Below are 13221 nucleotides of genomic sequence, written 5' to 3' on the forward strand. Positions count from 1 at the left end.
CAGCTTTTAGTTTGTTACAAAGCTGCATCATATCTGCTACAGGACAAGGACATAGAAGGCACAGGTCATTTCCTTTCATGTCTTAAATCAAGACTTTTACAGGAGACATCCTTACGTTTTTTAAATCTTCTAATACTGGGGCCAACAATAACGACAACATGCAATACAGCATTCAAAGTGACAATTAAATGACATCCTAATAATGCCTCTAGATAGGCATCTATATGCCTATAATTTAGGCTATAATTTAGGCCATATAATAAAGCTAACTATTATTTCTTTATGAAAAGAAAGCATAAATTCTAATGCCAACAGGAATCACTGAAATGCCGAGCAGTGAAATGGAGCACCTGAGTCAACTGGCTTGACTGCGTCAAATAATTGTCTCACTTGCAGGGGAAGAAGACGTGTCTTCACTGGCCAAATACAGCACGATGATGTTTCCTTAGTCCAAGCTGGCAGCAATTATCCGATGACGTTAAAAAAATAGAGTGTGAATCTGATCAGCTGCATGTAGTTACAGTTGTGTCGTCATCCATGATTCAACTGGACAGAAATGCTACATTAAAGATCATATCTGACTGAATTAAATATATTAATTTAAATTCCTACATTCACTTTAACAATCAAAATCATTTTAAAAAAACATAGAAAATTTGTCGTTAAAGGTTACACCAAAGTGCACAAACAGAATTACAGTAAATAAATCAAAACACAGATAAAGACGTGTTATAGTTATCAAGTGCCAAAGTATTTAAGTAAAGGAATTGCTTTCATTGTGTGTTTGTGTGTGTGTGCATTTTTGCACTCTCCAGTTTTGTCCACGAGCACAGATGTGCATCAAACATCAAACGACAGAACCAGAACGATAAACTTTAACAGGTGAAGCAAACTGTGTGTCTGCAGTGGAGCTGTGAGGCTGGATCCTTTTCCTACAACACGTGCATTCATGAGGAAGTCATGCGTTAGACCTGAACGCCTTATAGGATGTTTATTGTATCAAAACTGCATACTGGCCAAAGAGTGTCCACAGCTGCTGAATGCAAAAGCACATAAGAAGTATATTACGGACTTCCTGACCTGAGGCTGGATGTCTAAAAGATGTGATCGTCTACAGGGCTGGTCTGAGGATCATGCATGTCTGGAGGGCGGGGCTGCAAGACAGAGAGACTTAAAGGGAGAGTTATTAAAAAAGTGAGGGTATTTAAACACTCAAAGAGCAGCAGGAGTCTTTAAAACATTGTAAAGAAGGGATTTTGGCTCTATTAAGTCCTAAAGAAATAGAACTTAAATGCCAGCCAAACAGGGAACATCAAATTTTTTGTTGTGTTTTTTGCATGTGGGCTCGTTGGAGACAGAGTAGATAAAAAACAAAGAAAATGTTCTGTACACATCAGTCGCTTCAGTACTTTCTTCCAGCTCTGTTTTCATGTTTGGGCCTTTAAAGCAAGATTTACACTTTTAAAATCCCTTGGTTTTGGGTGGAAGGTGTACCGTCTGTGGAGGTTTTGGTAGCTGTCGGCCCAGTTTGTCCGTCCAGGTCTGAGGGAGCAGGTCACGTCTGTGTTGAAGGCGCCGTCTGCACTTTTGTATTGTTTGTTTGGTGGTGTGAATGAGACATTTGCAGCTGGGACACTTTACATCCATCTAAGAGTCAAGAGCTGAGTCAGCGTTTCTCAGTCTGTTGATTCAAGCAGCCGAGATAAAAAGAAATAACGATGAGGGACAACAGATTTCTCCAAAAATGTACAAAAATCCAAAGTTTAAAGTCTGGTTATGAAGCTTTAACGTTGGCATAGATATTTATGTAGGATGAGGTGAGTGGGTGAAAGTGGTTCAGTAGTCAAGTCATAGTTGTTCGTGTGTCCTCTCTTCATCTCCATTCTCATCATTTGGGCCTGAGAGGCGTGTGTGCGGTGAGCAGCTTTGGCTGAGGCTCCTTGTCAGGGGGAGCCCTCTGGTGGCCTCTGTCTGAAACACATTCACTTCAGGAAAGAGAGGAGGGGTAAAAGAAAACATCATCCCAGACATTTTATGAAATGAAGTGAAGACATTAAAGTTTCAGGCTGCTCAGGTCGAGGACTCAGCCGCAGGAAGACGTTCTGTAAAGGGTTTGTGTCAGAACAGCCCCAAAGACTGCTCAGCTCACTGTCATTCCAAGTTTCCGCTCTCGGACTGGGAGATGTTGAGCGTGGTGGCGGAGGGGAAGAGGTCTCTTTGGTCCGTGGGGCTGTGGTAGTCAGACGTCAGGTCGGGGTCCAGGAGGGAGGACAGGGTGAAATTGGAGGAGCCTTTCTTTAGGCACTGGGAGTAGAAGTTAAGCAGGAGGTCCAGCTTGTTCTCTATGGATTGTACCTGAACAAAGACAAAGAGTTATATTACATTATTTCTACAGATTGAACAAATAACATATAAAATGTTCATAAGTAGTTTGAGAGGTGCTAGTTGGTGTATTTTGTCACCTTTGGACAAAGTCAAGATAGCTGTTTCACATGTTTTCCAGTCATTTTGCTTGGATAAGCTCAGCTAATGACCAGCTGCCTCTAGCTTCCTATCTGCCATACAAGTAGTACTCATCTAATTTTCAACAATTAAGAAAATAAGTGTATTTCAAGCTTCAACAAAGAAACACGCACATAGACTTGAATGTATCAAGCTTCTCTGGTACTTTGCTTTCTTAATAGATGAACTGATTAAATGTCTTTCTTGAGTTTTCTGTCCAGTTTCTGAGCTTAATTGGTGTCTAGTACCACTGTAATAATAAAAACAACATATCCCATGAGTCTTAGCCATTAGTTGTCAAATTCTCTTGGGAGCCAGGAACCCGCTTAGCTGCTCTTAAATGCTAAATTACATTATTTCCTGCTGGTTTTTGCACTTCCTGTGCTTTAATAGTAGCTTTGTAATATACTAGAGCGAATGAGAGCAAAAAAACATGGTTCCAAAAATGATATATAAATCAAACTCTTCTTCTGTTACCTGTTTCTCCACCTTGACTACGCGTCCCATCATGCTTAGCTCATCCAGTGGGTCCAGTTCTGGCGGTGTCTTCTCTCCCTTTTCAGGACGAGCCTTCTTATCAGGCTGGACAGCTCCTCGGCCAATTATCTGGTCCACCCTTTTACACAACACAACAGATTACAATAAATATGACTAAGACTTTTTTCTTTCTTTCCAAGAGTTAGATAATATGATTCCTTTCATTCTCTTCTCTCTGTATGGAAGAAATGGAGCAACACACAGTTGAGAGTTAGCTTAGCATAAAGACAGGAAGGGGGGAACGAGCTAGCCTGGCTGCATCCAACATCATTAAAATCCACCTACAAGTATCTGTTAAGCTTACTAATGAACTAAACCATTTCCTGCTTTTTTTACAAAAATTTTTTTTTAATTTAAAGCTGCTGTGAGGAGTTTTTAGCTGGTTATGAAACTGACTGAAATTAATACAGAAGCCTATATATGAGCGACAAAAGCAAACAAGACCATCAGCAACAAGATTGATTATTTCTTTATAGTTATTTTTAATGGCCGTAACCACTGCAGGGGGGTAGGTGTCAGACGAGGCGGTTCATTTCGCGCTGCCAAATCAGTCTTTTTCTATATTTTCCACAGCAAAGATTCACAGTGAGTGACACGTTTGAATGTTAAAAGAAAGCCGGATGAGATTCTTACACATGTACAGAACAAGACGAGCAAAGTGGTACGGCTTTGTCCACAGGGGGCGCCAAAATCAACACAGACCGAAAGTTCCTCACAGCAGCTTTAATAGGGTGTTATGTAGGCTGCGTCTTTGTCTGAGCTAGCAACCCAACTTTGACGACAAGTATCAGGAAGTCATCGTTTGGCAGCCAAGAAATTCAACAGGCACAAAACTCCCCTTAAAACCTCAAAGTGTGGTTTTTACAAGTTTTTAGTACAGTAGTTAAGAAGCTGTTTCCCCCTTTTTCTAGCCTTTTTGCTAGGCTAAGCTAACCACCTGCTTGTTATAGCTTTTTTATTACCATTCGGACATGAAAGTTTTATTCATCTTCTCATCTTATCTTCTTATCAAGAGAGCAAATAAGTGTATTTCCAAAAATACAGAACCTTTTTTCAACAAGGTAGGTTCAAAGACACACAAGAAAGTGATGTTACACAATATTTTAAATAAAAAGAATGACAGAAAGCAACACTTAATTATTGCAAGATTAAAGGAAGGAACCCTTACCACTTGCCCCAAAACAAGAACAGATATTTTGAATTCTTTCATTCATGCAGTTTCCGAGCAAAAGAGCAAAAGTGTTAATATAGATTAAAGTTACCTCATCTGCAGGCTCTTGATGCGGCCCAGCATGTCCAGGTGTCCAGCAGAGTACTGCTCTATGACGTCCTTCACATCGTACGGCCGCAGCGTCTCCTTAAACTTCCTCTTTGCCACAAGGAACTTTAAGATCCTACAAACACACAACAGACTCCATGTTATCAGCACAAAGAGCCTCACACGGCACATCCACGTGTACGTACGTACTGTAAACCTTTGGAAAAATGCAGGGGCAGGACAGCTATCAAACGACGCGGGACACCCCGAGAATAACAAGATTAATTACAGTCAGAGTGACCTTATCGTTCACAAACAGCCCCATAAAGAGAGAAGAGACGCCCCCGGACTAAACCATGTGGATATATTGTGATGATGACAACATCTCCAGGAGGCATTCACTTATCAGCACGTGCTGTTTCAGCAATTAGCACAACCCCGGCAGATACCTCTATAGAGCTTCCCCCCTCTCTGCTCTTTTGTCAGTGTGACAGTCATGTTGGTGCCACTGGTGTTACACAGCTGCTCCCACTCATCACCCACCACCCACATCCTGACGTGTGGGGGAATCACAGTGAGGAATGCCGACCCAGCAGTCCTGCACCCGAACACATCACTAAAAAACTTCCTGTGCCGGAGTCGGTGTGCTTGGACGTCACGCTGGAGGGAGAGGAGGATGTGCAGGAGATAATGGAAAGGGAGCAGAGGAGAGTTTAAGTGTGTGTGTGTATGTGTTGGGTGGGTTGCTCAATTCCCCTCTTATCACTTATGCGATAGGCAGCTCAGAGATGCTGGCTTCGCAGAAGGTACGGAAACATCGAATGTAAGCGAGACAAAATATACACACTCAAGCTGCCATCTCGGCCTGTGATGGATTGCTCTACAAGTCAGGCTGAGAGGGAGAGAGAGAGAGAGGGAGAGAAGGCAATGAAGGAGGTTTCTTTTACGAGGGAATCCTATCTCACACAACCAGACCACTAAGTCCACCATAATGCCTTCACTTGCCTTCACTGGAGGAAGAAAAGAAATCACATCAAAGGTCTGGGAAGCGGAAGATCAGAAAGATTCAGCTGTTTTGATCTCTCACACACACACATTTTTGTACACAACCACACACACGTGGTCTAAGCAGGAGCAAAGGAAAATTTGAACTTAGAGAGAGGGGTCACTTTCTGAAGTAACCTTTGTTGAGCTCTGCAGCGCTTGCATTTACAGCAGCCCGTACAGTTTTGTGCAGTGAACGCTGCTGCGACTAAGAACAAGAGAAGGTGCGAGGGAAGGAAAAGAGGAGCGAGAAGAGGAGGAGGAGGAGGAGGAGGTCTACAGCTGGTGGCGTAGCAGCCGTCAGCGCACTCTTCCCCCTCACGCAGCACTCTCTGTTTCTTGATGACTCCTGCTTTTGGGTTTTTTTTTTTTTCCCACAGGCGGCCTTTTCTTATTTTGCAGGTAGATGCAGATTTTTTTGCCAGGGTGGGTCTCAGGTGTGGGTGCAAGAAAAGGTGGGGGAACAGGAGGAAGGGTGGAGGGTGGCGGGGGGGGAGTTTTGATATGGATCCTCCAAGGGTTTCGTCGAAATGCTGACTCTCTTTCTCTGTCAATGGAGCGGCTTTCATAATACATGGTCAGGCTTGAGCAAAAAGAAGTCACTGGCAGAGGTACGGTACAGCTGGCACGGCTCCCTGAGATGTATTATACCGTCCTGATGAAACCTGAGACCTTAACACGTAGCGATGATTGCAGGAACAGGAAGTGTCATCTGCGGCCCAAAATACTTGCATAGGTAGTCCAAATGTTTTTTTGCAACTCAGCAAAGGTGGATACCTGAGAGTCTCCGATAGAAAGGTTTAATCTGAGACTTTAGAAATGACTGTTATGCTGACACGGATCCGAGGTGGGCCAAGTAGGGTGAGCCACTGCAGGGGCACGACTAGTGCTGGGCCAGATTACGGGGGATCATTTGACTTCTACATCCAACATAAATACAGAATTTAAGCACGATTAAGAAATAAGTCTACAAGTCAGTTGCAAAGTTGTCTTCTTCTACTGTTTCCGGCAGACTGCGCAGTTTTTAGCGTCACTGCCACCCCTATTTATGGCCCGGAATCGCAACCACCATTGGCTAACTTTGAGACTCATCTTTGCCGTAGTGGCAGCCGATGTAGATTGCAAATAGATACTGCCGTGGCGCTGACGTGTCGCGCACGTTCGTCTGACACTCCAGTGTTGGTGTAGATCCCCCGTTATGCTGCCTACCTGCTAAGTGAACAAAATCACAGCCTACAATATGTGTCAGAAAAATGTATTGCGTAAACATGAGTATGAAAATATTACAGCTGAAATGCCATGAAAGTGTTGACTAAAGATGAAATGGTTTTAAGGTAACCATGTATTTATTAAAATCAGAGCTTCAACCAAGGTGGCAAATTTTGTGGGGGTTTTGTGCAGTGTTGGATCTGTCACAATAAAGAGAGAACAGAAAGATACCAGGCCTTGCTTTCCCATCCTCCTCTTTTCTTCTTCTTCTCCTCCTGCTCCCTCCACCTTTCCAGAACACAGTACACATTTATTCGGGGAAGCCAGGGCACTGATAAACCACATGCATCTCTCTAAAGTGAAGCCTCAGCACTAATGCCTGCTGAAAAAACTAGTGTTTCACAGACATCAATTGTGAACCAGGGTAAGACGCTGCATGTGTGTGTGTTGTACAGTAAAGCACCTGCTGCTGCACACCTGCACTTCCTATAGGAACTCCCTCTCTCCTATTGTCTGCAGCGCAGAGCAGCTGAGGTCAGAGATCTGCTGAGTCAATGCAACCCGAGGAGCGCTCATATAATACCCTTGTTATCTGAGGCACAATGATATCAAATAATTATTTATCATGATGCTGCATCCAAAGACGGGAAAATATCCACCTGCTGCACCTTCCTTTCTAAAGAGTTAATACAGCACATGGGGCTTGTAGTTATTTATCAGAATTAATCATTACCATGAGGTGTTTTTCAAAGTTTCGAAGATATTTTCTGGCTTTTTTGCCTTTATTAGACAGGACAGCTGAAGAGAGACAGGAAATGTGGGGTTTAGAGAGTAGGGCGACCAAATGATCGACAGACTGGGAGATGAGCCTGCGAGGACTGTGGCCTCTGTACATGGGGTGCCTGCTCTACCTACTGAGCTAAACCTGCACCCCAGATTTTGCAAACTTTTACTGCCTTTTTTGACTGCCAAGTTTAACTTCAGTTTCCCTAATGTTGCACATAGTGGACCACTTAGGCACCACATATTAAAACAGTTTTGGGGGGGATTATAGTAGATTGTGTAGGAGTAAAAATGAGGAGCAAAAAAGGGGTACAGAATCCAACAAGGTGGGGCTGCATAATCAATGAACTATTAATCACGATTTTGGCTTCCCATTATAAAATACGCTCCAAAGAAAATGCTGCATATCAGATCAAGCATTCCCATAACTTACAGCCACTCCCCAGCCAGGGGGTGATTGAGAGGTTTTGGCTTCACTTTTGGGGGAGCTTGCAGTGGCAGGAAGAGTAAACAACAGAGAACAGTCAATAGAAACAAAAGTCAAATGTCTGGAACAGAAGACGAAGAGCTGGCCCCGTGGCTCGTCATCAGTTGTTTGGAGGTATTCATTTCTGGTTTAGGGCAAGTGACGTTATCCAAGAAAAAATAATATACAAAAAGAGTGCATGAAATCTGTGTCACCCCCTGAAAAAACAGAACAAAGTGCAGCATGATGAGTGTATGATAACGTTGCTACTCCCTGTCCTTGTCCAGGGTCAAGTTAGACATCCATAACAGCACAACACCCTTCCATCCAACTCCCAAAGAGAAATTACCAATGAGGTTGCACTCTATTTGGCTACAGATATGTGTCCTATGACTACTCTGGGTAATGAGGGCTTCAAGAAATGGGTCCCCACATTGGACAAAAGTTATGCCATTCCGTCATGCAATTAACTCTCCAAAGTGGCATTACCTGAGCTGTATGCACAATGTAGAGGAGATATATAAAGAGGGATGTTACAGCTGAGGAGTACTTTGCCACTATCATTGACCTATGCTCAGGCAGAACAAGAAGATGAACCAAAGTCAGGCAGAGAAACTCATTTTCGGTCTTAGCTTGATGCAAAATTTCTGCACAAAATGGAACTGAAAGCGTTGCTCTGTTTATTTAAATGTAAAAGAACATTAAAAAAGTCCCTTAAATTGATAATAATAATAATCGTGATGTCAATATTGATTAAAATGTGATTATCATTTTGTTCATAATCATGCAGCCTTACATCAAGGGTCCCCAGATGGAACCAAACAAAGGTCGATGTGCTTATACGGTCTGTATCTTTACAACTGGGCTCCCAGGATGCCTCACACACTGTTTCCAGGCTCATACACACACACTTCATTCACAGAGCTCATATGGAGCCACACATACAGCATCACTCTAACATGAGAAATGCTGTGAAAGGAGCCGCTCTGACATCAGGGACCAGAACAGATCCGTTCTAATCCGCTCTCATCGCACCTCTCTGAGGGCCAGCCTGGCCCCGACACCAGATGTTTGCTGGCAGTTGTAGATTTTTCTGCCACCATCAGTGAAAAACTCTACTACTGCTAGTGCTTGTGCACGTGTGTGTGTATGTGTATGTGTATGTGTATGTGTATGTGTATGTGTATGTGTTTGTGTTTGTGCACATGCTGGTATTTGAGTGTGTAACCCTCTGGGATATCTACACGTTTATGAAACAGAAGGTTCAGTGTGCGTTTTAGTCTTTGAACACATTATGATTAATCACTAATTGTTATAATTGTATGGATTTGCCGACAGAGCATTTCTTCACACACACTGTTCATGGATTGTGCATTGTTACAACTTTTCTTCGTGACTGCAAGAAGAAGGCTGTGCCCATTCATCCAGAGTGCCTACACACATGCTGTGTAAGGGCATCAAAGTGTACAGTCGATTTACAGGAGAGACGACACAATGACAGCAGTCTCATCATCTGTAATGCTTTGAATCAATCACAGTTGTCCTTGTCTGATCTGAACGATATCATTTGTCCTAATGTACTGTGATCCTCCATCTGTACAGGATTTGTGTGTATGTCTTTGTGTGTGTACTAAAAGGCCACCCTAACACGCCACCTTTCACATGACTGGCCTGAGCGAGCTGAGCGACAAGGTCACACAGGGGGAAATAACGCTGCCTGCAGGACGGCTCAGTTACCTCTCCTGAGTGGATATTTCTCCTCAGTCAGCTGAATGTGCACCTGCCAGCTCCTGAATGGACGAGCAGCATGTTCACCCATTAGTGCACATTGTAAATACCATGAGGAGGGACTGTGGTCAGTCTGAACACACATGCAGAGTTCACCTAATACCCCTTTCCCACCAAAATTAGCACGCTGACGCGGGTTTTCAGACCCAGGAAGACCTGCTAATAAATGTCGATTGTCTCTTTTCCCATTGCCAGTGAAGTATTCTCCTATTGGTCTCTTTTCCGCTGCGTCACCATCTGACGTCACAAACGCACCCGAAACAGGGTTAGTTAACAGTGAAGATGTTACAGTGGTTAGGTCTTTATTGTATCTATTACTCATTAAGTCTGTTTATTAAACTCAACAAATTTGGAACAATGTTCGAGCGCTGCTGGCACGGAGACGGACATAGCATCATGCCGAAAAGGGGGCGGAGATTAGTGTGTCGACACAGGTTTTGTGTTCCCATCAATGCCGATCGGAGCCGAGGCGATAATTACCCAGGTCTACTGCAGAGTCATTTGACCCGGGTCGGAATGCCGATTGTAGGCTTTCCCACTTAGCAAAAAAGCCGGGTGTTAGCGGGTTTTTTGACCACTTAAGGGGCTTAAGTGAGCTTACTCTATCAGGGACCAACTGGACAGCTGCTCCAGTGTGAGTCAAGTTTGTGTGCCAGATAAAGCCTAGTCAGTGTACCTGGAAACATAGGTGTTGACTGTGGCTGATGGCAGGACTCACCTGACAGCCCGTATGAGCGTCTTCACCGCGGGGATCACCTCCTCCATGGCCACGTCACAATATGGTTTGTCCTCCACGCTGTCCTCCCCGACCCCCTCTACTGAGCCAGAGACAGAGAGAAAGACATTACCATGCAGAAATGACTCAATGAACAGTGTTTGGATAGGTGTGTGTGTGTGTGTGTGTGTGTGTGTGTGTGTGTGTGTGTCTGTGTGTTTCTACCATCAACAGGGGGACGAGGTTTGAGTCGTAGCGAGGTGCGGAAGCGCGTGCGGTCATTGAAGCTCCAGCTCTTCTGCACCTTCCCCGGGCTGGTGGCCTCGGGGACGTTCTCCTGGCTGGGAGAGCGGCGGACACTCGAGCCCGGGGGCAGCGGCGACGCCTTGTTCCTGATGGTTTGGGACGATCGGGAGTTGTTCATCCTGATCCGATCCCGGAAGCCCATTTTACTGCTGACAGTGGAGATAAATGAGTCAAACACCTGGAGGCGGCGGTTTCTTTGCGGATCTTGATGCGTTTTTTTTAAAGATCACATTGTCCATGCGTTTGAGCTCCATGGGAAACTACGCTGGGAGTTTAGAGCAGCAGCAGCCGGAGCTTGTTAGAAAGGAGTTTGTTAGTGAATTAACACACGCTAACTTTTATAACAATCATCAACAAACACACAAAACACAAACACAAACAGACATTTATATTCTTCAGCGAAGGACAGACTAGCTGACTTAACATGCACGCAGTCTGACCACAGGGACCATTCAATATAATGCTATAAAATGATTCTGCCCTGAGGATTTGCTTATTTAAAGTGCCTATCACTGCACCTGATTCAGCAGAACCAGACTGAAACCTGATTCAGTAGTGCTGGGACGGCGGAAATAAATGTTCCACCCACCATCCGAATAAAAAGACACGCTTCCTTAATCCCTTCAGCAGAGTGAATAAGCACCAAAATATCGGCTTCAAAGCGCAGCCGCACAAAAGCGCCTCATTAAGCGACCACCATCAGCCCAGGAGGGCCGACGCGTGAGGTCATGTATATACAGGAGGGACGCTACAGATTGACTCTGCTGTTAGAGCATGCTCCAGAGAGCGCTCCTCCTCTGCAGCCACTTACACGTAACACACTTTCACGGATCCATAAGGCAATGCAAACATCATGCACCACCGAGCGATTCCAGCCCAGTCGCTCACTCCCACATTTTTTGTTTTTTACGATGATATACTCTTTGTTGTGCGTGCGTTACAGCCGGCCATTTAAATTAAAATTTAAATAGTTAAAGGGATGTTAGTGGGGAAAACAGCATTTCATACAAGCGAGCTGAAACGCTTCAATGTAGACTGCAGAAGGAGGGGAAGACAGAGTGAGAGATCGTTGCATGCTGTTATGATCCAGATGCATTCAGGAACCGTAAACTTCACTGAATCTTTCCAAATCATCGCATGCGAACAGAAACATTTCAGCACTTTAAAACCTTTTAAAAATCAAGCAGATTTTGTAGAAAGGTTGTAGGACTAATCTGACATATGAAAGCATGCTGAATCATTTAAAGCTTCTCTCCAAGAAGGCTTTAATAAAAGAGAAAACAGGTGAATTGAAAACATAAAGCAAGTCAACAGCGAGGGGATTTTTTTATGTCCTCGTTTCATCAGAGAGGTTTGAGGAAATGTTTGTTGTTTACTACAAAGAAACATGTATTCATAAACCATCGAGGACTTCTGTTGTGTTTTCAACACATGGTTTATCATGACGTTCAAGCAAACCAAGCCCTAGTTTCTCCTGCACAGAAGACCGAGCTGGAGAAACATCATCTCTTTATAGTTCACTCAAGCATTTATGGACCAGAGTTTAAGGCCCGCTCAAGGTATCTGATCGCTAAATATCATCACAAATGCTGCTACAGGAAATTATTATGAAGCTTCTCAAATTGGCAAGCCGTGGCATCAGTCCACAAATGTTTGAGCGTCTCAGGCAACATGAGCAGGCTGTTTGGGTTAAAGGAGGAGTACGAGTGCTGTTATTGTTTCGGTGACGTTATTTAGCGTGCCCCGTGCACAGGCTCGTTCACGTGGATACCTCTGCTTGCGGCCAGCGTGAATCCGGAAGAGACCCCGTTTTTTAGAAAGGAGTTGACTGAGGAGACACACAAGGCAGAGGGAGAGAGGGTGAGGGGAGGAGAGGAGAGGCAGTGGAAGAAGAGTTTGAGGGAGATGGAAGGGGAAGGAGGACCGGGATACATCCTGGGTACGTGGTTAACCCGTGAGGATAGCAAAGGGAGAGCAGGGAGAGAGGGTGAGGTGTGATGTCTCAATAGTCCAAACTGAGTCCTGATTTTGGTTTCTTTACCTAAATTTGCTTCTGAGGGGCAGTTTTTGGATCATGGAGACACAGTGAGAAGTGAGAAGGTGGGTTTGGAGGATCATGCAAAGGTAGGAGGTTTCAATTGAGTATATTCATCAAAGCAGCCCATTAAACATCATGGAGGGATGCTCAAATCAAACTTGTATTTTCAGGTACTCTTCTTCTAATGCATGCGTACCTACATTAGTCCCCTTATTACATTGCTTTTCTTAAACTTAATGCAAAAGAGGTTACGAATCTACAGCATCAAATCGGCTCTAGCAACAAGCACAACAAACCTGCATGGAGTTTCTGCCTTCCTGAGAACAGATGGAGGATGGAGGATGGATGGCATGGAAAAGACACGATGGAAAGAAAGGGAAAGAAAGAGGAAGACAGGAAGAGGCAACCAGTGAGTGAACAGCAGGAGGCGGTGAAAGATGGCGAGTGTATGAGCTGTGCAGACAAAGATGCAGAGAAGCAGTGGGGGGGCCTGCAACACAGTGGTCTCAGATCAGCGTTAGTGACACATTGTTAGAAACACACACACACATGCAGAAAGCTCCGTCAGCTTGAAC

General features: G+C 44.2%; 1 protein-coding gene across 1 annotated transcript in view; it reads right to left on the minus strand.

Moving 5' to 3' along the window:
* Positions 1-2112: 2112 nt before the first annotated feature.
* Positions 2113-13221, minus strand: part of LOC138608760 (potassium voltage-gated channel subfamily KQT member 4) — a 45398-nt gene continuing 34289 nt past the window's right edge. Inside the window, exons 10-16 of the mRNA XM_069681323.1 lie at positions 12943-12963; positions 12380-12436; positions 10528-10757; positions 10306-10405; positions 4302-4433; positions 2980-3118; positions 2113-2355 (exon numbers count right to left, since the gene is read on the minus strand). Of these exons, the coding sequence (XP_069537424.1) occupies positions 2152-2355; positions 2980-3118; positions 4302-4433; positions 10306-10405; positions 10528-10757; positions 12380-12436; positions 12943-12963 (883 nt within the window). The 3' untranslated portion in view covers positions 2113-2151. The remainder of the gene's footprint in view (positions 2356-2979; positions 3119-4301; positions 4434-10305; positions 10406-10527; positions 10758-12379; positions 12437-12942; positions 12964-13221) is intronic.

Source organism: Semicossyphus pulcher, unplaced genomic scaffold, assembly GCF_022749685.1.
Source record: "Semicossyphus pulcher isolate SPU_LCO1_2020_fin unplaced genomic scaffold, fSemPul1.0.p SCAF_5, whole genome shotgun sequence".
NCBI lineage: Eukaryota > Metazoa > Chordata > Actinopteri > Labriformes > Labridae > Semicossyphus > Semicossyphus pulcher.